Consider the following 23,183-nt stretch of genomic DNA (forward strand, 5'->3'; position numbering starts at 1 on the left):
ATTTCATCAGTTTTGCCGCGTTCATTTCATCAGTTTTGCCGCGTTCATTTCATTCGTTTTGCCGCGTTCATGTCATCAGGTGGAAAGCACTAGTTGCTAATGGGGGTGTTTTCAGAGCACCCCTGTTTCACAGGTAACAGTCTGTCTTCAGAACACCCCCCTTGTTTTCACTTCTTTTGGATTAGCCCAACCCACCGGAGAAGAGAGACAGATTGAGGAAAGTAGGCTACTAGAAGGTTTGCTGAATATTATTTATTTAATTGAGAGACCGTTTAATTCATAGTCAGTCCTCTTCTACCATGTCAACAAAGACATCGGCAATGTAAGTTAGCAGCATTTTTTTTTTTTAGAAGACGGGGAAAAATTATTGTAGCCCAATGCGCAGTGCCACTGTTTGTATTAGTTTTGAGCCTATGCTTTATTTTTCAGTAATGCACTTTATTTCGTTTTTGCTCTTGATCTGGTTTGTTTAATAAATATATTTTTTTATTCAAATGGACGTGCCTTTTGTGTTTAAGAGTAAAAGCTTTGTTAATAGTCTATTCGTGTCTCAGCCGCGAAGCTGCGCTCCTGTGTTCAGCCTCGTCTTGTCTAACTTAGTTTCCCATTAACTTCGTAGAATCCGAAATGTGCCCAGATGTCCGCTTTTCCAAGCTTTAGGTGCGTCTATCGCGGTCATCTCCCTCCGCCTCAGCCATATTGATTGTTGTTGATGTTATGCCCACGGAAGTAATTGAAACTTCACAACTTCATTGTCCAACTCAAGGCCAGAAAATAAACAGTGACATAATCGATTATGGCACTTTGCCGCATCGATGCTGAATCGTGCATATCCCGCATTGCGATGAATCGCCGAATCGATTATTGTTGACACCACTAATTTCCTCCCATCTCTGCGGGGACACCACGTACTGGTTCGCACGGACAACATGTCGGTGGTGTCATACGTGAACCACCAGGGCGGTGTCAGATCCAGAGCCCTCTGCGATCTGGCGGAATGCCTGCTCGTTTGGGCTCAGCACTCATTGCGCTCGCTCCGAGCCGTGCATGTGCCAGGACGCCTGAACGACGGCCCGGACAGACTGTCCAGAGACAACGTTCCCTCGGGGGAATGGTCCCTGCACCCGCATTCAGTCCAATTACTGTGGCGCCTTTTAGGCAGGGCGAAAGTCGACCTATTTGCGTTTAAAGACAACGCCCACTGGCCAAGGTTCTTTTCGAAGAACGAGGACGCCCTGGCCCAGACATGGCCCAGATGCCTGTTGTATGTGTTCCCCCCGGTCTCAATGTTACCACAGGTAATCAGGAGAATCAGGGAAACGCGTCATTCGATGCTCCTCATAGCCTCCCGATGGGAGAACCAGACTTGGTTCTCGGAGTTGGTGCGGCTGTCAGACTCAGCCTCATGTCCGATCCTGGTGAGGAGAGATCCCTCTACTAGGCGGCTCTATGCGTCCAAATGGTCTGTGTTTACTAAATGGTGCACTGACAAAGGCTTAGAACCACAAACTTGTGGGGTTTCAGGGGTGCTTTGCTTCCTTCAAGAGCTGTTGGACATGGGCAGGTCCCCCTCCACGCTCAAAGTATATGTTGCGGCCATTGCAGCGTTCACTGAGTCGACGCGCGGCCAGGCAATAGGAAGGAATGAGCTCGTCATCCGCTTCTTAAGAGGAGCCAGAAGGATGAATCCCCCATGGCCCCCATCGGTTCCTATCTGGGATCTTTCCTTGGTCTTGGAGGCCCTGAAAGCACATCCCTTTGAACCGTTGCACTCTGTGAATCTGAAGCACCTTGCGCTCAACCTAATTTCTGATCGCCCTGGCATCAGTTAAACGTGTGGGTGACTTTCACGCGTTATCTGTTAACGCCGCGTGTCTCGAGTTCGGACCCAATGACTCTAAAGTCGTCCATAAACCGAGACCTGGATATGTCCCCAAACTGATGGGCACCCCCTTCAGAGCGCAGATCATTTCACTATCAGCTTTGCCTACATCCGGCAGCGAGGTCGGCGCAAACCTCCTTTGCCCTGTCAGAGCGCTGAGAATTTACATCACGTGCTCCGCCGCCTTCAGGCGCTCGGAGCAGCTTTTTGTTTCGTTTGGTGGGCGCACCAAGGGTCTCGCCGCCTCGAAACACAGTCTATCCAGATGGATAGTGGACGCTATTGCTGCGGCTTATGCGTCTAAAAACCTGCAATGCCCTCTGGGCGTCAGGGCTCATTCCACCAGAGGCATGGCATCCTCGTGGGCTTGGTCCAGCGGGATTTCTATTCATGACATTTGTACGGCGGCAGGCTGGGCCTCCCCCTCTACATTTGTTAGGTTTTAAAACCTGGAAGTTCCCGCCCTGCAGGCTAGACTACATTCAGTCTAAAGTCTCTTTCGACTGCTGGTTGAGCTGCACTATAGGGTCGATGAGTTCAGTATAGACCGGCGGTGCCGCTCTGTATATGTATCCCCTTCGGTGTTCTTATGTACATGTGCGAGCCCACTATGTTGGCCGCCTGTTTCTCACTTATCTGTGTCCCCCGGGGCGTTCCCCCCTGGGATTCATGTAGTGAAAGCTTGGCGCGCACGCAGGGCCGGCATAGGCGGAATAGGCAAATGCTAAGGGCGCCGCCCACCCCTTGGGGCGCCCGGGCGCCCAAATTATTATTTTTATGAATATATTTTAATTTTTTTATTACCAATACTACTTAAATATTATGGATTAAAAAAAGCGATCGTCCGATAAAGACAAAACTACAACATTGCTTTCCCGAATCCCGATCCACCCCGGTCCGACTGAGTGACGCATCAATCTCCCCCGCCCCCGCCCTGCTGAAAAAAAAAAAAAACATCCGTTGTGTGTGATTCTATACTGTCTATGGTGTGATTGTGAGTGACACAGATGGCCGAATTCACTGACACTGATAAGTTGTCATTATGTCAAAAAGACCGAAGCCATCTGGTGCCCAGGGATGAAAAAAAAGAAGAGAAGAGGAAGAAAAACGCGAAAAGGACAGATGTAGGTAATGATGATCAGTTTATCTAACTGTTATGTTGCATTAAGTTAGTTCAATGATGCCTGTAACGTTCGCTAATTTGAATTAGCTTATGACATAGTTGAACTTGTGCAGTATTTTATGGTATTTTTATTTGAATTGGCTAAATTAGTAATGTTTATGTTATATGTATTATTTTTTCAGGAGATATTTTACTTTAACTTCGCTACTTCGATACTATTTGAAAGACAAATATCGTACTTTTTACTCCACTACAATTCTGTCAAGGTCCTTGAGTAGAAAGTAGTGACATAAATCTTTATTTAAAATGAATTCTGCATAAAATGTTGTTATATATATGTATTATATGGATTTATTAAAAAAAGCTACATTAAAATTCAATTTAAATAAAGATTTACGTTTCTCCTCTGTTTCATGGTTATAACATCATAAAGTGTAGTTAGTAGGACATTGCTGCCATGCCAGATATACTGGAAAACAAACACTTTCAAAATTAATTTTGAAAATGTAACTACTGTGTGCTAGAGAAGTGCTCAATGAATAGAATTTTGTGCATGAATACCAGATGTAATATTCTTGCTGTTTGTGTGTTTAAGCTATAATGTGGTTTAGGTGCTGCCATATTTTTATAGTTTCACTATCATCAGCTTTTTAATAATAAAATGTAACACCCAATGGTCACATATAATCCTCCTCTTCTCTCTTCAGATGCCCTTTTGAAATATCTGAACCCCGTCCCTGCAAATCCTGGGCCACCTGTTGCAGACATCTCCATCTCAGCACCGCCCAGCGATTCAGCATCAAGCACATCTCTTCCCTCCACTTCAGCAATGTTTCTGTAATATAGTTTTTTCTGCACTAACATAATATAATATTAAACATATTTATATTGTATCTATAATAGGCCTACGTTGTGTGTGTGTTTCCAAAATATTTTCAAAATAAAGAAAAACAAGACAAAGCTGTGCAGTTTGTTTCTGTGTAAGTTTATGAACAAAATTCCAGGGGCACCAAGTGAAATCTTGCCTAGGGCAAATTGGCCAGGGCCGGCCCTGCGCGCACGGCGTTGACAAGGGGTTCCCGGTGCGTAATTTCATTACGCAGTACGAGAGAACTTCTCGTTAGAGAACGTACTCAGTTACTAACGTAACCTCGGTTCTCTTTAGAAGAGGGAACGAGTACTGCGTTCCCTGCCGTGATCGCGCCCCGAGCTCACTTCGCCTCAGGCGATGAAAACCAGTGAAAGCAGCCCCAAGCCAATCTTAAATACGCTAAGCCACTCCCATTTTGGCGGGCTATGACGCGTGAGGGCGCGAAGCCCTCGGTGGTAGGCTGCTGCAGTTGCCGCGAGGCAGCCAATGGGCATGCAAGTCAGCCTGCTCTAGGTCTGCCTGCTGCTGCACTGAGTTGACAATATATACAAATTTAAGGATAAATTTTAGCTTCATATCTCGAGCAAAGATGACTTTACCCGTTGCGTAATTTCATTACGCAGTACTCGTTCCCTCTTCTAGAGGTTACGTTAGTAACCGAGTACGTTTCATTTTCTATTCATTATATATAGGACTATATACTTTATTTATTCAAATTAAACTGCATGTTTCCATTGATTGTGAAGTTGAACATTGAAAATTGCAGATCAAGCGCATGGGGCTGCATGGTTTTTCTTGTTATGAATTGTATCCTATTTTCCGTTATTACAGTTAACTACGCGAAGTGATATGGAACTGTAATGCGGTCAAGACCTGCCTGGAACTACTTTAGCCGTGCGTTTCCCTGAAAATAATGTACACCTTAGAACGTTCGTCAACCAATCAGATTCAAGCATTTAACTGCCCTGTAGTATAATTAAAGGAACACTCCGACTTTTTGGGACTTTAGCCTATTCACCTTATCCCCCAGAGTTAGATAAGTCCATACATACCTTTTTCATCTCCGTGCGTGCTATAAGTCTGTTTGACGCACCCACCGCTAGCCTAGCTTAGCACAAAGTCTGGATGTAAATGGTTGCAGCTAGCATACTAATCCAAATAAGTGACAAAATAACGCAAACATTTTCCTATTTACATGTTGTGATTTGTATAGTCACAGAGTGTACAAAAAAACAGTCACATGAGAGTCACATATTTTAACCGTATAAATACTGGGAACTATATTCTCTGAAGGCGAAGCACTGCTTGGGCGGAGTGATAACCGCAACACCTGAGATGCGCTCTGAACGAACTCTCTGCTCCTCACCACGGCGCGTCTCAGGTGCTGCGGTTATCACTCCGCCCAAGTAGCAGTGCTTCGCCTTCAGAGAATATAGTTCTCAGTATTTATACGGTTAAAATATGTCTGTGTCTCATGTGACTTTGTTTTTTGTACACTCTGTGACTATACAAATCACGACACGTAAATAGGAAAATGTTTGCGTTATTTTGTCACTTATTTGGATTAGTCTGCTAGCTGCAACCATTTACATCCCGTCTTTGTGCTAAGCTAGGCTAGCGGTGGGTGCGTCAAACAGACTTATAGCACGCACGGAGATGAAAAAGGTATGTATGGACTTATCTAACTCTGGGGGATAAGGTGAATAGGCTAAAGTCCCAAAAAGTCGGAGTGTTCCTTTAAATATAATGTAAGCAAATGAGACAACTGTCTATTTGTGCAGATATATTCATCTATATCCGTCATTCAAAAAGGGAAACCGACGCTGCAAGCAGTGTGTGCTTACCGTTTTGAATATCAATTTTGCTAAACACTTTCTTTATTCCACTCTGCTCATGTTAATATTGAAATATTCGCCAAGTAACACGCATTAGAACAGCCTTCTATCTGTACCGTTTTCACTTCTTGCGCAGCGGCCGATTGTCCGCTTGGTGTGTCCCGGGCTTTAGACTTTTTTTTGTGCCGACGGTCCTCCGTTCACCTCTTCCACCAGCTCTGCCCTGGACTCCAGTTCCACTGCCTCCGCTCTGGTTTTCAAGTCCTCTGGCTAAGCCTGGGTCACCTGCTTCCCAGCTCCGGCCAGGGTTTTGATTCCTCTGGCTTCTCCCCATTCTCCAACAAAGATCTCTGCCCAAGAGTCCCGGTCTGGGACAATCTTTGCCCTGTCCCTCTTCCCTCTGTTCCTTTGTCTGAGTTTTATTGTCTTATGCCTGCAACAGACTGTGAGATTTCAGTAATCCTGTAAGATCATCAAAAATGTTGCTCAAACAGTAGAGCGTTGGTGTTTGCAATGCCAAGGTCATGGGTTCGATTCCCATGGAAAGCAAAAACTGATAAGAATGTAAAATGTGTACCTAGAAATGCAGTGTAAGTTGCTTTGGATAAAAGCATCTGCCAAATGCAGAAATTAAATGAATGAATGAAATTAATTTCAAAATAGTTAGATTTCAGTACAGTGTATTTTCAGTCAGGACCACTTTTGAGAATAATAAAATTTCTTGACAATTCTTGGATTTGGCGAAAGGCTTAGGCTCAGCTGCCATATTAGACAGTTTGAGATACATTTGTGTGGCATAAATCACCCTACACAATAACGTAGTTCAAAGTCAATGAGTCAGGATTAACCCCTTAAAATCAACAGAGGCAGCAGCGTACCTCAAAAGGGGAAGGGAACGTGATTCCCTGAGCTAGTCTTCAGAGTCTGATCATGCATGAATAGATGAACTATAGAAGCAAGACTCTACTTAAATACGTAGGTTAACTCTGAAAGTTATCAATCCCCCAAAAAACTGAGTAAGTGGTACATTAGGATTGATTCGCGAGTTCTGTTCATAACAGAGGTTGAGTCTATAAAGTGTGGTGGCTCATGGTTTTCTGGGCTTGCAAATGTCGTTAGTTCATGGGCGAATGTAGCATTGGAAAGCAGATGTCCATCGTCCTATTCTTTTGAGCATAGGAGAAGGGATGATAGAAGATGCTGTTCTGGCTGCTCCGATTCGGAAGGACTGGGCTGTGTAGAAGTTAGAGGTTAGCGAGACCACAATATTGGCAAAGGAGATGTAGGTGATGTGTGCATCTTGTCATGATGTCTTCTCAACAGTGGCTTGTTGGAATGTGAATGAGCGTGGTAGTTCAGGTGCTGGACAGTGGAAGAGAGAGGACCAAATTCTAAATTAGTACGAGATATGGTTACAAACACACCTTTCTTTTATTTATCTGACTTAGATGAATACGCCATTTCATGCTGCATTTGTATTGGCTAGTCAGAAGATGTAGGTCGTAGCAGCAAACACGCTGTGAGATGATCATGCTAAATTTCTTACACTGTCAGAAAATGATCACAGGCTATCTTTGGTCACAATACCATGACAACGGCCGTCTTTGAACCTCTCTCACTGTAAATAGCGCAGTTCACATAGCTCCTCCACATAGCTCTTCTCCAGAACTCTGGAGTTGTTTCATCTACAGGAGTAAACATGTAATGCAACCCAGCTGCAGGATCTTTATTGACAGTAGCGGGAAACAGGCAGTAAACAGGTTTATGTCTATTATCTATTTAATGGTCGCGGGTTCGGGCAGGGTGGGTTGTAAAAAAAAAGATACAGTGGTGCGGGGCGGGATGGGGCGGGCCAAATAATTTCATAAATGCGGGACCCATGGGTTGGGAAAAAAACGACCCGCGCATCACTACTAGACTCTATCTCTCTAGCCTACACTTCCATGGGCCTTCAAAGCCCCATATGTGTTAGAGCCCATTCTACTAGAGGCATGGCCTCATCATGGGCGTGGTCCAGTGGCGTACCACTTGAAGACATCTGTCCGGTCCTGGGGGGTATTTTGTCTTTCAAACTTTACTATTAGCCTCTTGCCGCATAGCCCCAGGTAATGGTTCAGGGTGAAGTCACCAGCCAATAGCATGGCGTTTTAAAATGGCTTCCCACTGCGTATAGCTATGCAATACGAAGTGAACGTTCTCGAAAGGGAACATACTCGGTTACTAACGTAACCTCGGTTCCCTGAGAGTAAGGAACGAGTATTGTGTAGCCTGCCGTGCTATTATGCTTGGCTCAGGTGCTGTCGATTTAACCTGATTCTATGGCGAAATGGTCTGCTTATATAGGCATAACCCACGCCCATTCTGGCTCTGACCCGCTATGGGCGCCAAGCGACCCGATTGCGTCTCAGCCGCTTCACTATAGGTTTGTGCAGTTGCCGCAACACAGCCAATGCTAAGGCGCTTTGTGCTCGCTGTGCAGCTGCATTGCGTTTTAAAATAATGGCTTCAATATTCTCAAAAAAAAAGGAGTTTTCCCACTGCGTATAGCTACGCAATTCTCGTTCTCTACTCTCAGGGAACCAAGGTTATGTTAGTAACGCCCTCGTTTTCTTCAATGCGTTTTATCATTGTCGGGAACATATAGTAGCTTGAGGTTTTGAGTCGCTGCTGCCAGAGTTCGAGTGATTTATGGAAAGCCTGAACTTAAGAATTCGCAATGTCTGAAAATGTTGTCCTCCCGTCCTTGTAGTTTTAGATTCAGTTCGTTTAGAACAGATGTCAGCAAGATAAGACAGGGTTAAAAGTCATTTCTCATCACTGAATGAGCTTGCGAGAGGGTACAGTTTATCACTAAGTAAAGCATGCATTTCATCCCTCAATTCGTACACTCGGCTGAGCAGCCTGCCCTTCGACAGCCATCTCACGTCTGTATGAAAGAGTAAATGTTTGTGCTCGGCTCCCTTTTTAATACACAGGGCCTCGAAAAGTCGGCTATTAAGAGCACTGCCTTTACTGTAGTTCACAACTTTGACAGTGTCTCACATCACTACTTCAAGCTCAGGTAGGATTCCTTTTGATACCAAAGCTACACGATGAATAAAACAATGATACCAAACAATGTTCTGTCCTGCTGCATCCTTAATCCTTCTGACAAATCCACTATTTTTGCCAGTGAGGTTGCTGGTTGCTAGTGATTGCAATTAGCCCAATATAGACCGCATTTTGTTATGAAAGCATAATTGTTCAAAAATATGTGCACCTGACGTGCTAGAAGGCTATGTTAGAAATTCACCTTGCCAAATGTACCGAACATAAACCAGTAACATAGCGCTTGATGCAACGTCAGTGGTCTCATCCAGCTGAATAGCTAAATCCCTCGCTGACTTTAGTCTCACTATGAGCTGTTCTTCTCAATTCTGGGCAATATCCACAATTCGACGTGACACCATATTGTCACTAAGAGGAATTAGTTTTAGCCTTTCAGATGCCTTTTCATCCAGAAATCGAGCGCAGCGTTACTTCAGACAGGCCACGTAGGCATAGGCCACAATCAGCTGACGCGGTCAGCTGTCAATCACTACCATTCTCCTATCAGACCAGGAGGAGAGATATATATATCGTCGCTGTCGGGCGGAAACCTCGTATGTCCAAATTTAGTCAATTTCTGATTTTTTCACAAATCGATGCAATTGGTCAGTCCCCACGTGGGTCTGTTATTTTTACAAATTTTTAACCAATCTAAAGTGTTGAAAATAGCTTGAGAGCAAATCTCGTAACTCCATTGGACACTTCAACTGTCTGAGAAGCCTCGTAACTCCACCTCTTCTTCACTCCGTGGGTGGGAGGGAGCTTCGCGACATTTTGTTTCTTCAAGATTGAAAGTCGCAACGATCTTCATCGAGCAACACATCCTGAGGTAAATGTTCTCAAAACACTGGTTATTCATGATTCAGTTATATGAATTTTAATAAATATATATAACAGTTTTATCTCGATCTTGAAGTAATGGTAGTGCTGAGCCTAATGTAGCTTATCGTTTCTGAGGATGCTAGATTTTTCTAGGTTTTCTAGGTTTAGGTCTAACTTAGCATTGGACTGTAACGTTAACGTTAGCTATCTTGTTGATTGAAATCTTCCATGTTTTTGTTTCTGACGAGGATAATGAATTTAAAGCACAAAAATATCCTGCCGTTGACTTAGTTAGCCTGGTTTTGTCGTCATGTTTGGTGAGATAGCTAACGTGATTTTCGTGGGGCTTAAAGGAAAAAAATCTTGACCCCCGCTAGTTCTGGCACTCGTCTGAGGAACAACAAAATAACGTTAATTGAATGTACTATGTCAGGATTGTAGCTTTCAATGTCAAGGCATGCCGTCATGTTCAACAAGTAGCTGTCTTTGTCGTCATATTCTTCACTTTAAGCAAGCTATCTGCTGCACTGCAAAAAATGCTTTTCTTCTATTTTTGTCTTGTTTCCAGTCCAAATATCTAAAAATTATTAAATCAAGATGCATTACTAGATGAGTAAAATACTATAAGATATTATGTCCTGTTTTCCGGGGGAATTAATCAAAATGAATATCCTTGGAATAGCTGTTTGTGTTTGGCATCTTGAATTAATCATTTTTGATTTGGTATTTGGACTGGAAACAAGACAAAATACTAAGTAAGAAAAGCATTTTTTGCAGTGTGGCTTCTTGCTTCGTTTTCATACGTAAACATGCCGTATAACTTAGGGAAAGTTGATCATTTGACCTTTATTCATTTTATGTTTTGCAGCAACCATGTCTGTGTCCTTAGAGGAACTATGTAAGATGGTCAATGTGCCATATGATCAGGCAAGGGCCCTAATAGAGAGTGAGAGCTCTGATGGAGAGAGTGTAGAGAGAGAGGAAGAGATGGAGGACACAGTGATACATGCTGGTATAGTTATTTTCTATAATAATCATGAGAGATAATCATGATTTTACATACCAAAATGGATGAGTTTCATGCTAATGGATTTCACAACAATAGACATTTGTTAAAAAAATTATTCACACTAATTGTATCATGTGTTTGAAAAGATTTATCTGGTGGTCTGGAGGTAGAGGAGGCCTCACTGCTGGCTCCAGAGCAGGTGCAGTTTGACACGGGTAGGTTAGATGCTTTTCTACAATTTCTCATTAAATTAGATAAGGTTCTTCTACTATAGCCCTCACTGTTGACAGTTTATAAAGATGCAACTCTTTCATGCACGTTTGGTTTGTGTGTGTATTTTAAAGGTTTCCATGGTGGAAATGAAGAGGATGCAGAGAATTCGTGCTCAAATGCTGAGGAAGTCGCACCTCCAAGGAAAAGACTGAGAGCTGAAAACACCTGGAAAAAAATTCATCAACATTTTTTGAAGCATCGAAAATACATTTTGGTCCAAAAATAACAAAATCTATTACTTTATTCAGCATTGTATTCTCTTCTGATTAAAGCAAGTCGACTCCACAGTGACGCTGCTGACGTAAGACGCTTCTGACGTGTCATTTGTTGCGCCCGAGCAACAAAAACAAAACAATCTTCGCAAACATGTAAATATAGCAATAGCAAAATACAAACAATGTAGAATAGCTTGAATATAGCGTGCGTCTCCCTCAGACTGTAAACGAAGCTCGGGCGCACCAGATAACACGTCAGCAGCATCTTACGTCAGCAGCGTCACTGCAGAGTCATGACGCGGATTGACAACAGACCCAGAAGAGAATACAATGCTGAATAAAGTCGTATTTTTGGACCAAAATGTATTTTCGATGCTTCAAAAAACTAACCCACTGATGTCACATGGACTACTTTGATGTCGTTATTACCTTTCTGGACATAGACAGTATACCGTGCATACATTTTCAATTGAGGGACAGAAAGCTCTCGCACTAAATCTAAAATATCTTAAACTGTGTTCCGAAGATGAACAGAGGTCTTACAGGCTTGGAACGACATGAGGGCGAGTCATTAATGACATTGGAATGTTAGAAGTCAATGTTCCTAGAATGTTGAAATGAAAATTAAGTTAAAAGAACATTTATAAAGGAACATTATACCTTTTAAACAAGTTCCTGTAACGTCAAGAAAACTGGACATTTTTCACGTTCCCAGAACCAGCACTGAATATTTGGAGAACGTTTTTATGACAAAAGACTGTTAGCTGGGAATACACTCAGTAGTAAAGCAAGCCTTAAAGGGATAGTTCACTTCTAAATTAAAATTATGTCATCATTTACTCACCCTCAAGTTGTTTCAGATCTGTATGAATGTCTTTCTTCTGCTGATCACAAAGGAAGATATTTTGAAGAATGTCAGTAACCAAACAGTTAACTGAAGCTATTGACTTCCATAGTAGGAAAAAAAATAATACTGTGGAAGTCAATGGCTCCAGTTAACTGTTTGGTTACTGACATTCTTCAAAATATATTTTTAATACAACCCTGCCATAGCCTCTGTTCTCACTGAAGCACCACCCTATTTATTTACCCTTGTCCAATAAACATACCTTCTTCTGTCAACCATTTCTTTTCAATGAACCGCTTAGTTTAAAAATTGTTCAGCGCCTTTAATACTTGAATTCAGTTATTGAATTATTTTAAATATCTACTTATTACTAGGCTTATTATACATGTGCATTGAAGTTTTAAAATGTATCTAATATAATACTTGAATTTAATGTTTTGGATACCATCATTAAATTATTGTTTTTATTATTATTTTACTGACTCAAAGTTCAGCTGTTTGGCCTACTTATAGACGATTTCTCTCTTGGCACTGTGCATGTAAAATACCCTAAGTAGCAAGGTTTGTATTTATGGTAGAAAAAAATGGCTGTCTACTAGTAAGCCTATCTAAACTCTGTCTGTTTTTTAGACAATAACGAGTGAAAATAGTTAGGTTAGATACATTTGAGTAGGCCTGTTTTGTTAAAAATTGATAGCTGTAATGCTTCGGTGCAGAAGGAAGCCTGTAAAGCCATGAAGCTAAGTTTGCGTTATGCTAATGTCCGCCTATTAGACAGCCTAGTCAGCTCATCGTTTTTTGTATTGCATCACTTAAATCTCTTAAACCTTTAAAATAGAGTTAAGAAAGATGTATTGTATATAACCACAATCATTAGCTTTAATTAGCTCCAAAAGCCTTGTCTCTTGTCAAAACACTGCTGGCAACAGCGACGTCTGTGTCCGTACCATTCTTATCAATGACAGTGTAATCTCGTATCTCCCTGCTCTGAAGTCACAAATCTCGTATCTCCGATTAAACATGATTTTGGGGAAATGTTGTGTTAATGTTAGTACACAACATTATACGATAGCAATATAAGGTATAATACCAACTTTAACGATACAATGTTTAATAACTAAAAAAATATGCCGTTTTTTTCAATTTCCTGAAAAATAATGGTTTTGGAGATACGAGGATTCCGCCCGACAGCGACGAAATATATATATACACACACACACACGTGGTACTACTGCCCGGGAAATATGCTTAAACTGGCGCTCAAAATTTTCCATTCGGCGACGAGACTGACAAGCACGAAAGATAACACACGTGTATACGTGCATAGACACCTCAATAACGTGTAGCTGTTGATCTATACAGACGTCACTACGGCGTCACGTTAGAAGATAACGTGTGGATTACGTCTGTAAATAGGAACGTCTGGAGAACGTGCGTCTGCCATGCGTGTGGAGAACGTGTGTCACGAACAACACACGGGAAACAGGGGTTAGATCCATACGCAGCTTAATAGGGTAATCCGTAATCATAAACAGTCCAGGCAGGGGCAATACAAAACAATACAAAACAGGGAAAAAAAAGCTGTACTCGGAAGTGGTGTGATAATAGACAAGGACTCTGTAACAAACACTGAAACAACCAGGGTATATATACACACAGAACTAACAATGAAACAGGGAACAGCTGGGAACAATGATGACCGGGAACCGCTGAGTGCAATGAACAGTGATTGGTACAGATTGTGGGGAATGCAGTTCATAATGTGGATGACACCGTGGGGAAGAGAACCTCTAGTGGACACCAGGAATATACAAACCAGACACTGTGACAGTCTGCACGTCTGTCACGATCTAAGTTTACAAAAGTTCATTGACTTGGAGCTAGGCTCTGCATTGGTTTTAGCCTGAAATTGATATTAACTGTGAACTTATTCCTCAAATCTAATTGGAATTTTACTCCATGATCAAAAAGGATGTTTATTCAGGGATGTTGCAGCCTACCTGATGAAATCATGTTCACCCATTTACTAAATCCCTTTGCACATAGTCTACTGTTTGCCCTTAATGTACTTTTGCAGTTTTTCTCAGTCACTTTGGTACATTTCTTGAATCATCCTTAATATTTTCAAACCTGTAAATGCATTTCTCAAAATAATTCATACTAGCAGCACCACACAATGGAAGTAAGCCTGTAACCTGCTCAAAATCCTTAGTTCATCTCTCAAAAGTCAGTATTTATGTGAATGAACGTACTAGTGCCATCAGAATTAATAGTACTTGTGTCATTGTTCACAACAGTCAAAATGATTAGTCATGTTGTCAATATAAAAGTGTAAAGTATTTTCAGATTTAAACTATGGCTTCGATTTATATTTATATTCTTTAAATCACAATGACATACATATACATTCATATACATATATATACAGTATAATATATATACAGTGTAAAATGCAAATTAGTACTGTATACAGTATTACAGTACAGAAAATAATGTTTGATTACACACCTGTTCTGTCTACAAACGTTTGAATGACTGAAGACACTGTTGTTCTCCCAACATCCGGCTGCACCTTTTCACCCACCTCAGTCATTGTAAGGTCATGATTGAGAACATGGTCTGGAATAGTGGCATTTCATTATAAACATGTCCACAATCTTGATCTCTTCCACTATTTTGCCTCCGTACCCTTCCACCACACATCCTTACTCCTCTTCTTCTCCCCGGCTGTTGACCCTGTTTGTTTCCGTCTTGTTCTTCCATTATATACAAGTGTAACACTGAGTTGTGCTCTGTAAATATATGCTTGTCAAATGAAGCTTCATGAGATGCACTCTATGTGAGTTTTTTCTGGTGATCATACACTATGTGTGCTCCGGGCGCGCGCCCTTGGGTCTCTGGTGTCGGATCTCAGCATGCACGTGTTTTGCACTGGGTTCCCGTAGCGTCTTCGACGCAGTACGAGAGAACTCTCGTAAGAGAACGTACTCGGTTATTAACGTAACCTCGGTTCTCTCTAGAAGAGGAACGAGTACTGTGTCTCTGTGCCTTAAAGTCCTTGTGAACCGGAAGTTGCACGGCCGGATGAAAACGCTAAATTATCAAAATTGACAGAGTGTGTTAAAGATATAAAAGATTGGATGATGCGTAATTTTCTTCTATTAAATCCAGACTAGACAGGGGTACTACTTATCGGTTCAAAAAACCGCCCACAAAACCTCTCACAATACAACTTTAACATAGTAGGATGTCCTGCTACTTTATCCTCTACAGTAAAAGACCTGGGTGTCATACTAGACACTGCAACCTGTCTTTTAAAAATCATATTTCATATGTTACAAAAACTGCCTTTTTCCACCTTAGAAACATTGCTAAGCTACGTAATATGCTATCAGTTTCTGATGCAGAAAAGTTAGTTCATGCATTTATGACCTCGAGACTAGATTACTGTAATGCTCTATTAGCTGGTTGTCCTGCATCCTCAATAAACAAGCTACAGTTAGTCCAAAATGCAGCCGCTAGAGTTCTTACTAGATCAAGAAAATATGATCGTATAACACCGATCTTATCATCACTACATTGGTTACCTATAAAGTTCCGTATTAATTATAAGGTATTGTTATTGACTTATAAAGCCCTAAACCGCTTAGCTCCAGTCTATTTAACGGATCTTCTATCGCCCTATAATCCATCGCGCTCTTTAAGATCGCTAAATTCAAGGCTTTTGGTTATACCTAGGATATCTAAGTCCACCAAAGGAGGGAGAGCATTTTCACATTTAGCTCCAAAACTCTGGAATAGCCTTCCTGATACTGTTTGTTGCTCAGAGTCGCTCTCCCAGTTCAAAACTAGATTAAAGACGCATCTCTTCAGCCAGGCATTCATATAAATGTTTTAATCTTACAGTTAAATCCGGCCTCTAGTTCATAACCGCCATAGGAGAACTGGCCCCCGACTGAGCCTGGGTTCTCCCAAGTTTTTTTTTTTCTCCATTAGGTCACCTGATGGAGTTTTAGGTCACCATTAGGTCAGCTGATGGAGTTTTAGGTCACCATTAGGTCACCTGATGGAGTTTTAGGTCACCATTAGGTCATCTGATGGAGTTTTAGGTCACCATTAGGTCAGCTGATGGAGTTTTAGGTCACCATTAGGTCATCTGATGGAGTTTTAGGTCACCATTAGGTCATCTGATGGAGTTTTAGGTCACCATTAGGTCACCTGATGGAGTTTTAGGTCACCATTAGGTCACCTGATGGAGTTTTAGGTCACCATTAGGTCATCTGATGGAGTTTTAGGTCACCATTGGGTCACCTGATGGAGTTTTAGGTCACCATTGGGTCACCTGATGGAGTTTTTCATTTCATTTTCGTTGCCTTTGGCTTGCTCAGTTGGGGATATTCAATTTAATGAATCAATCAATAATACTATTGATTAGCATTACCAAACATGGACGTTTTATTATTTTAATTGAATACTGTGAAGCTGCTTTGGTACAATCTGTATTGTGAAAAGCGCTATACAAATATTCTTGACTTGACTCAGTGTTGTGACGTATTTCCGAGAGAAACGGAATACTAAATGAGGAAAAATAGTGGGCGTGGCTTTTTTTTCCAACTAGCACCTGATTGGATCTAGAAAAGTAGGTTTCATTCAGCCTGTCTACTGTCAGTTGGAGGGGCGTGGTTACGGATGTTAAGCAGACACCAAAACCGTCAAACCTACGTCATCAGGGAAGGTCCTCCAATGCAGAGGAGGGGTAATTTCAGATTTTGATTAAAGATTATGAAGCCAAAAAAAATTTTTGTGGGGATTGACTTGCATGGATGAATTGTTCACCACAAAACGATAAATTTAGGCAAACAAAGTAAATATGGATAATTTTGATTTCATGTGGACTTTAAAAAAGGTGACCCATTTTTTTATTTATTGGGAAAACGATCAGTTACTCACTTCCGACCGGTCGCCATAGGAACGCGTTAACACAAGCACATGTAGGCACGGGTTACATATGACTATGAAAATTATCAATTTAGTTTTGGCTCATTGTTTGTGGCAGACATGGGAAAGAAAAAAAAAATACTTAATTACAAATGATAGTATATTCAGCTACTAACCAAATCCTTAAACCTTGCTAAGCAATATACGTTTATTTGATTGTCCACAATGCACTTGCTTTGATTCAATGCTTTTATTAATTTGAGGACTGTTTCAGAAAAAGTATTGAGAAGAGATTCAAATTCAGAAGAGATTGGACTTCACAATAACATTTTTGTAAAGATAAGATCAGAAAGAGTAAATGTAGCACAAAGTTAATGTGGAGCAGGATGACAGAATATGATCTCACGCGTCCAAAACACAAATATAGTCCATTGAGGTTGAACAGGGTGCATCGTTCCAGCAATGGTTCGCTGTAGGGTGGAATAAAGAAATCAGTTACTCGGATCGTTACAGTGTTCAACTTAAGGCACTTGGTGAAATCCAAACAATTCATTTAACGTTACTGTATGATATGAAATTATAGGATTGCAAATTATAATAAAATTAAAAAAAAAAAAAAGTGCACTCACAGGTCCAGTTGATCTCCAAACAGTTCTCAGGAACACCAGCATTGTTCGGTTCTCCAGAGCACCAGTTGGTATAACCATACACAGTTCCATCACTCCACAACCAATCTCCATCCTAATAAGTGAAGAGAATGAATCCAAAAAGCAGAGGTGGACAGTAACAAAATACAATAACTTGAGTACACTTTGAGTATCTGTACTGGAGTATTATTTTCTCTGGAAAATTTTACTTTAAAAAGTCACTACATTTGAAAGATAAATATCGTACTTTTTATCCACTACATTTCTGTCAAGTAAATGGAGTAGAAAGTATATAGTAACGACCAACTGATGTTGGATTCTGACAGCAACCGGATTTTCATTTTCAATGTTGGGTTTTGTCTTCTAAATGTGAATTTTGTCATTGTTTTGGAGCACACTAGCTTATAGATAACAGTAAGTTTAACACTTAAAGCCAAAAACTTTAAATAGGGCACTATTTGAGGGAACGGCCATTTGGGTGTCCGAAACCATTGTGGACGTTATTGAGTGCACTTATTCAATCTCACATTCAATCTCACGACTGGAACTGTGTTCTAGAAATAAATGTGATATTGATATGAGGGTAGGTAGGCAGGCAGAGATTCAGAGGCATAAGGTACTGGAAGTATTACATACAACAATAATAAAACAATGGATTGACATTTACTTTTGATACTCAAGTAATTAAGTAAAAGTACATAAGTACTCATTTAAGTAAACATAAGTCTTTGCAACTTTTACTTGTAACAGTAATATTTGACCAGTAGTATCTGTACTTTCACTCAAGGAAGGAAGTGTACTTTGTCCATCTCTGCCAAAAAGTGCACTACTGTAGTCAGACTTAAGCTAATGAAGTTCATCTTTAAAGTCAAACTATCTTCATTAGAAACTTTGCCTTTGATTAAAGCAGATATTTCAGTTTAGACAAACAAATAGGTTTATTTAGGGCACACCATTTAACTTACTATTTCACCATCATGAGCACCAACCCAAGATCTTGTGGAAGGCAACAGACTGAGCAGGAAATCATTCTCTGGTTGATCATGCACAGATGCGAGATTCGCCTCAAGACTTTGACAGTTTCTCTGAAGAGACAGATTTTTTGTCATTTCAAAATCTAATATTTTTTTTAGGAGAAAGCATAAATGACTTTAAACAACATTTTAGTCATATGCAAACAAAGTCTGCTCTGATTGATTATTTGCAGAAGAGCATTTCACTTAAAAAAAAAAGCAACATTCCCACTTATTAAGGGTCTTTAATCTGTAGCCTACATTAAAAAAAAAAAAAAAAAAAAAGCCAAGAAATTACTAGAGGTGTAATTAGATCTAGGATTACTCTGTTGACCCAGTGTTAACCCACCCGTAAACCTAACCATAGCATCAAACCTGTCCCACACAAACACACAATAAATACATTGTACCAAACTATTTATTTAGATGTAAAGACACCTAATATAAAGTGTTGTCCAAATAACTTTGTTGTAACTAATACATTACCTCTGCTGTGATCCAGTTAACCGATTGAGAGAAGTACTTGTAGCACCGGAGTCCAAAACTTGTCCATCCATATGGACATCCTAAATCAAGTGTGGATCCGGTGGGGGTGGGTGCTCGAGCAGGCCCTGCCCTATTTCAAAATTAATCAAAAGTGCCGGTCTCAAACATATATTAAATGATAATATTGTGGTCAATAAAACAAAATGCATTTGCTTATAATTAACATGACAATGTGTACAAAACGAAAGTAGCCTAAATTCACACGTTTCTGTCAGTCTGAGGTGTTGTTGCTATAATGCGTTGCTATGGGTTGCGTCACTTGTCAAGTTGTGCGTGTGTCTTGCTTCGGTCTTGACTGACGGTCTCCGTTTTCGAGGGTCTAAAACTCCGGAGTAGTGTGTGGACGGCAGGCATAACCGTAGCAAAAGTTAGACGTTTTAAAATGAAAATGCACTTGTGTAAACGTATCCCACAGTCTGCTCGGGAACCGATCGCTCTCGAGCCTCTTTTTAGTGAGTATATGGCTCGACGGCAGGAAAAAAATAAACCAAACAATTGTTACATTTTTTTATAATAAAAGGTTGTGTCGATTCAAATCCACAACACATTTTAAAATATTACTTAATTCACTGAAGCCTGTTTGTCATGTATAATACACCGACCAATCGTCATCTGGCACAAGAAGTTAAAATTTTATTGGACAATGTGAAGTGGAGCGTAATTTTTTCCGGTCATTTATAAATAAATCCTTTGAAAATGTCATGGACAGACCAATTTACATTGAAGCGATCTGAATCTCCGTCGTTGAACTAATGGATGTTAAAATGACTAAAGCACTGCACAAAACCAGCACCAAAAGCAGCATTAATGGTAAGTATTCAAGTCACTTGTAATGTATTTAGTCTATATTGATACACCGTATACCATTAGGAAACTATCATAGTTTGTTAAATGAAGCCCAGGCCTACAGGCCTATTATGTGAAGTGTAGGCTGACAACAACACACGAAATGGTGACTATTAATGTTACATTTTTGCACACACTAGTTTTTTTTTTTTTATAAGTCTTATGCGCTTCAAGCTTGCATTTAGGCTATTTGATAATAAAAAAACTGAAAAAAAATATTACAATTTAAAATAATGGTTTTCTATTTTAATATATAAATATATGCCCCTTTTTACATTTGAGCCCCTGCCCCTGAGGAACTCTCTGCACGTCCCTGATCCAGTACATAAATGTTATGGGGATTTTTAGTGTTTACAGCAAAAAAGGTTTTTTATTTTATATACATGTAGCTTATCTCAAGTTTGTGTGTTTATATGCCAAAAACTATGTGTACTTAGACACTGCAAATCCTTCATTAATCATGCAAATATTAGTAAACGGAATCTTGTACATTCCCAAAATGTATTTAAACTAGCAAGGGTTTTCACAAGGGTTTTGGTTACCGCCTGGCTGCATTCCCCATGGAGAAGATAACAGAAAGAAGCAGAAGACTTCTCAGCATTGCCATGATGATCCTGAAATGAACCTAAAAATGAATAAGAAAGTTAAATGTCTGCCCTCAAATGCTGTGGATTCTCGATGTATTTCAAAGACAAAGCAAATGTTATTCAGTAGGTTTCTGTTCCAAAAACTCACCTTGCTTTTCAGATTGTTGCCTTAGAATCTCAGAGGAAGTTTATGTGAAGTTCCAGAAAGAGCCCTGCGTTTATAGCCTACTTTACTTAGATCTGAGCGCAGAAATCATCTACGACAGGGTTCACGTGTGATTCAGGAAACATTCGAATACAGCCAATCATCGTGCGAGTGATCGGACGTGGATAATGTGGCGGCTGAAAACAATCGTCATTTGAATATCACCTAAAAATGCACGTTTTAGAAGCCGTAACTTCCTCATTATCTTCACCACCTGGGATCCGTTCTTCGTACGTCGCTAACTCACTTAGCTGGATTTGATTGTTGGCGATTTGGCATGATCTTGGATTGTTTGGTTCTTCGACGCTCATCCTGGACTTGCTGTCATAGCAACAGGTGCGCAATCTTAAACCTGCTCGCGAGCAGGCTTATTTCATGTTAACAGGATTAGATCCCGGCTTTATAAGCGGAGGTGATCCGGGAAGTCCTTTAGCGCAGCGCGATAGCGTACTTTTAGAGGGATAGTTTTTCTCGTGACTCGTGAGTGTCATTTGTTCATTCATTTGTTGAACAACACATTTAATGTCGGAGTCGGGCTTTAACAACAGCACAAACTGTGTGCATTTCCCTGAGATTCTTTGCGAGTGATACGGTGAACTTGGTGAAAAGTGCTGCCCGTCGTGCCATTCACAAAGTTTACCTCGCGCTCAAGCTTTTTTTTAGGGGTTTTTATGGTTTTTCCAGACCCAAGGTTGTAAAGCAGTTTTTTTTTTTTTTTTTTGCCAATGCAGGTACATTATATTTTTTTATGAACATCATGCAATCATGACTTAGCCAATAAGTATGATTTACAGTAGCCTTGGTGTCAGGCTTCACTAACGTGATTCACTAACGAGACTGTACACACGTTCCCATCAAGGCCTCAATGAAGAGGATTTTGTGAACAGTGTAAATGTGCAGGTAAGTTACTAGGCCTATTACAATTCTAAATATATCATAATAGTAATATTATTATATGAAAAAAAAATGTGTGTGACACTATACCATATCAGTCACATTGTCACATGTAGCACATTATTTGAACATGGAAACGGAAAATATAAATATCAAGCACACTGTATTACATAGACTACACGTATTCTGAGCCTAACATAACTATATTTTTTTCATTATGTAGGTGATTACAACATGCTTGGAGACACAGGGGCTATACCTGCAGGCAGTATTTTATGACCCCATTCCCTGACCCACAACCCGGACAAGGGAGCTCTAGCCAGGACAAGGGCACAGTTTTAAATTGAGCATTTGCAACTAAAGGGAAAATTTCAGTGTCTGAAAAGTCTGAGGGTTGCACCTGACAGGGACTGTGACATTATTGTTACATGTGCCGTATTACACATCATTACACATCAGGAAGGAGAGGATCCCTGTGGTGGAGGTGCAGCCTGATGATGACCTCCACCAGTGTACTTGGACGGACCTAGTGGCAGAGCGGCATGGGACAGAATTGTGGGACACCATTTTTAAAATTCACTAAATGTTTAATAAAAGACAAGACAAATATGCTTAGTTCCTTTTTTATTTCAATTATTCTTTGTAAAGAAAAGCCAGTGATCAAGCCATCTTTTGCCTGCAATAAGAGATATTATGCAAGGTCAGCAATAGTACCCGTGTGTTCTTTTAGAGAGATATTTTTACATTAGCCTACATGCAGTGTTTACTTTCATAAAGTAAAGCAATTCAGGCTTTAGACCAGCCATTTGGATAATAGGCCTACTTAATTTAATGCAGCAACAAATTATTTTACAGTGTACTAAGATAATTAAAAGCTCATTTACCAGTAATGAAGCTGTTGCTGCTACTGGTCACTGCCGTGGGTCTAAGGAAGAGCTGCCCCCCACAATAGGGTCAATTCACATTCAACCCAAGGGCCAGCCCTTCTGTCGGGGAGTAAGTGACCACCACCTGTTTTTTATTAAAAATTGTATATCCTTTTTCTTGGTTGCTGCACATGAACAACACATGCACATCATTTAACGGTGTATTTTTAAAAGAGACCAAGAACAGTATAAGTAGCTTAGTAAAGATTAGCCTACCATTTTCACTTTTACTTGTTCCAATGTTCTAGTGGGTGGTGGCTCTGACATTACAATGAACAAAGTAATTATGAAATTAAATTAAAATACAAAAATGTATATACTGTAACAAGTGATGGAAACATTTAACATGGTCCCCACTATTGAATTTAATTTGTTTGCTACTATTTGCCAGCCCCATCTCCTGGCTTTTACAGACTTTGATGTGTTCCCTGGCGTTTTCATTTAACATTAAAATTCCACATAAACTTCGACTACTAGCTTTTGCTCTGCTGCGGAGAAAAACTGTGCGTGCTCTTTGGCCACGGTGAGCAGCCAATAGCAGCGTTGCTGATCAATGTTTCTACTATCGATACATATCCCCTTTTAAACCAGCGCATGCACGCGCATTTATCTCAGAT

The 23,183-nt window shown here is 40.5% G+C and overlaps 1 protein-coding gene and 1 long non-coding RNA gene across 2 annotated transcripts; one reads left to right on the forward strand and one right to left on the reverse strand.

Annotated features, from left to right (window-relative positions):
• Nucleotides 1–9,514: 9,514 nt before the first annotated feature.
• On the forward strand, nt 9,515–12,437 carry LOC307008370. Its single transcript, XR_013799797.1, has 4 exons — nt 9,515–9,627; nt 10,489–10,632; nt 10,776–10,844; nt 10,974–12,437. It is a non-coding gene; the product is annotated as an uncharacterized lncRNA (long non-coding RNA).
• Nucleotides 12,438–16,851: 4,414 nt separating this feature from the next.
• Nucleotides 16,852–20,768, reverse strand: LOC307008076 (ladderlectin-like). The gene is made up of 6 exons (XM_079630638.1): nt 20,690–20,768; nt 20,497–20,579; nt 19,049–19,178; nt 18,515–18,634; nt 17,532–17,643; nt 16,852–17,372 (listed from the first exon to the last, which is right to left on the reverse strand). The coding sequence occupies exons 2-6, from the start codon at nt 20,559–20,561 to the stop codon at nt 17,305–17,307; spliced, it is 495 nt and encodes a 164-aa protein (XP_079486764.1). The 5' UTR covers nt 20,562–20,579; nt 20,690–20,768; the 3' UTR covers nt 16,852–17,304.
• Nucleotides 20,769–23,183: the final 2,415 nt, after the last annotated feature.

This window comes from Phoxinus phoxinus (genome assembly GCF_949152265.1).
Source record: "Phoxinus phoxinus genome assembly, chromosome: 12".
In the NCBI taxonomy this organism is placed as follows: Eukaryota; Metazoa; Chordata; class Actinopteri; order Cypriniformes; family Leuciscidae; genus Phoxinus; species Phoxinus phoxinus.

Bases quoted from the DNA above. Each gene is read 5' to 3' on its own strand.
- LOC307008076 (XM_079630638.1), bottom strand. From the start codon at position 20,561: ATGGCAATGCTGAGAAGTCTTCTGCTTCTTTCTGTTATCTTCTCCATG. The intron at 18,635-19,048 runs GTAATGTATTAG...CTGTCTCTTCAG, and splicing joins TTAACTGGATCACAGCAGAG to AGAAACTGTCAAAGTCTTGA. The intron at 17,373-17,531 runs GTGAGTGCACTT...TCCACCCTACAG, and splicing joins TTTGGAGATCAACTGGACCT to CGAACCATTGCTGGAACGAT.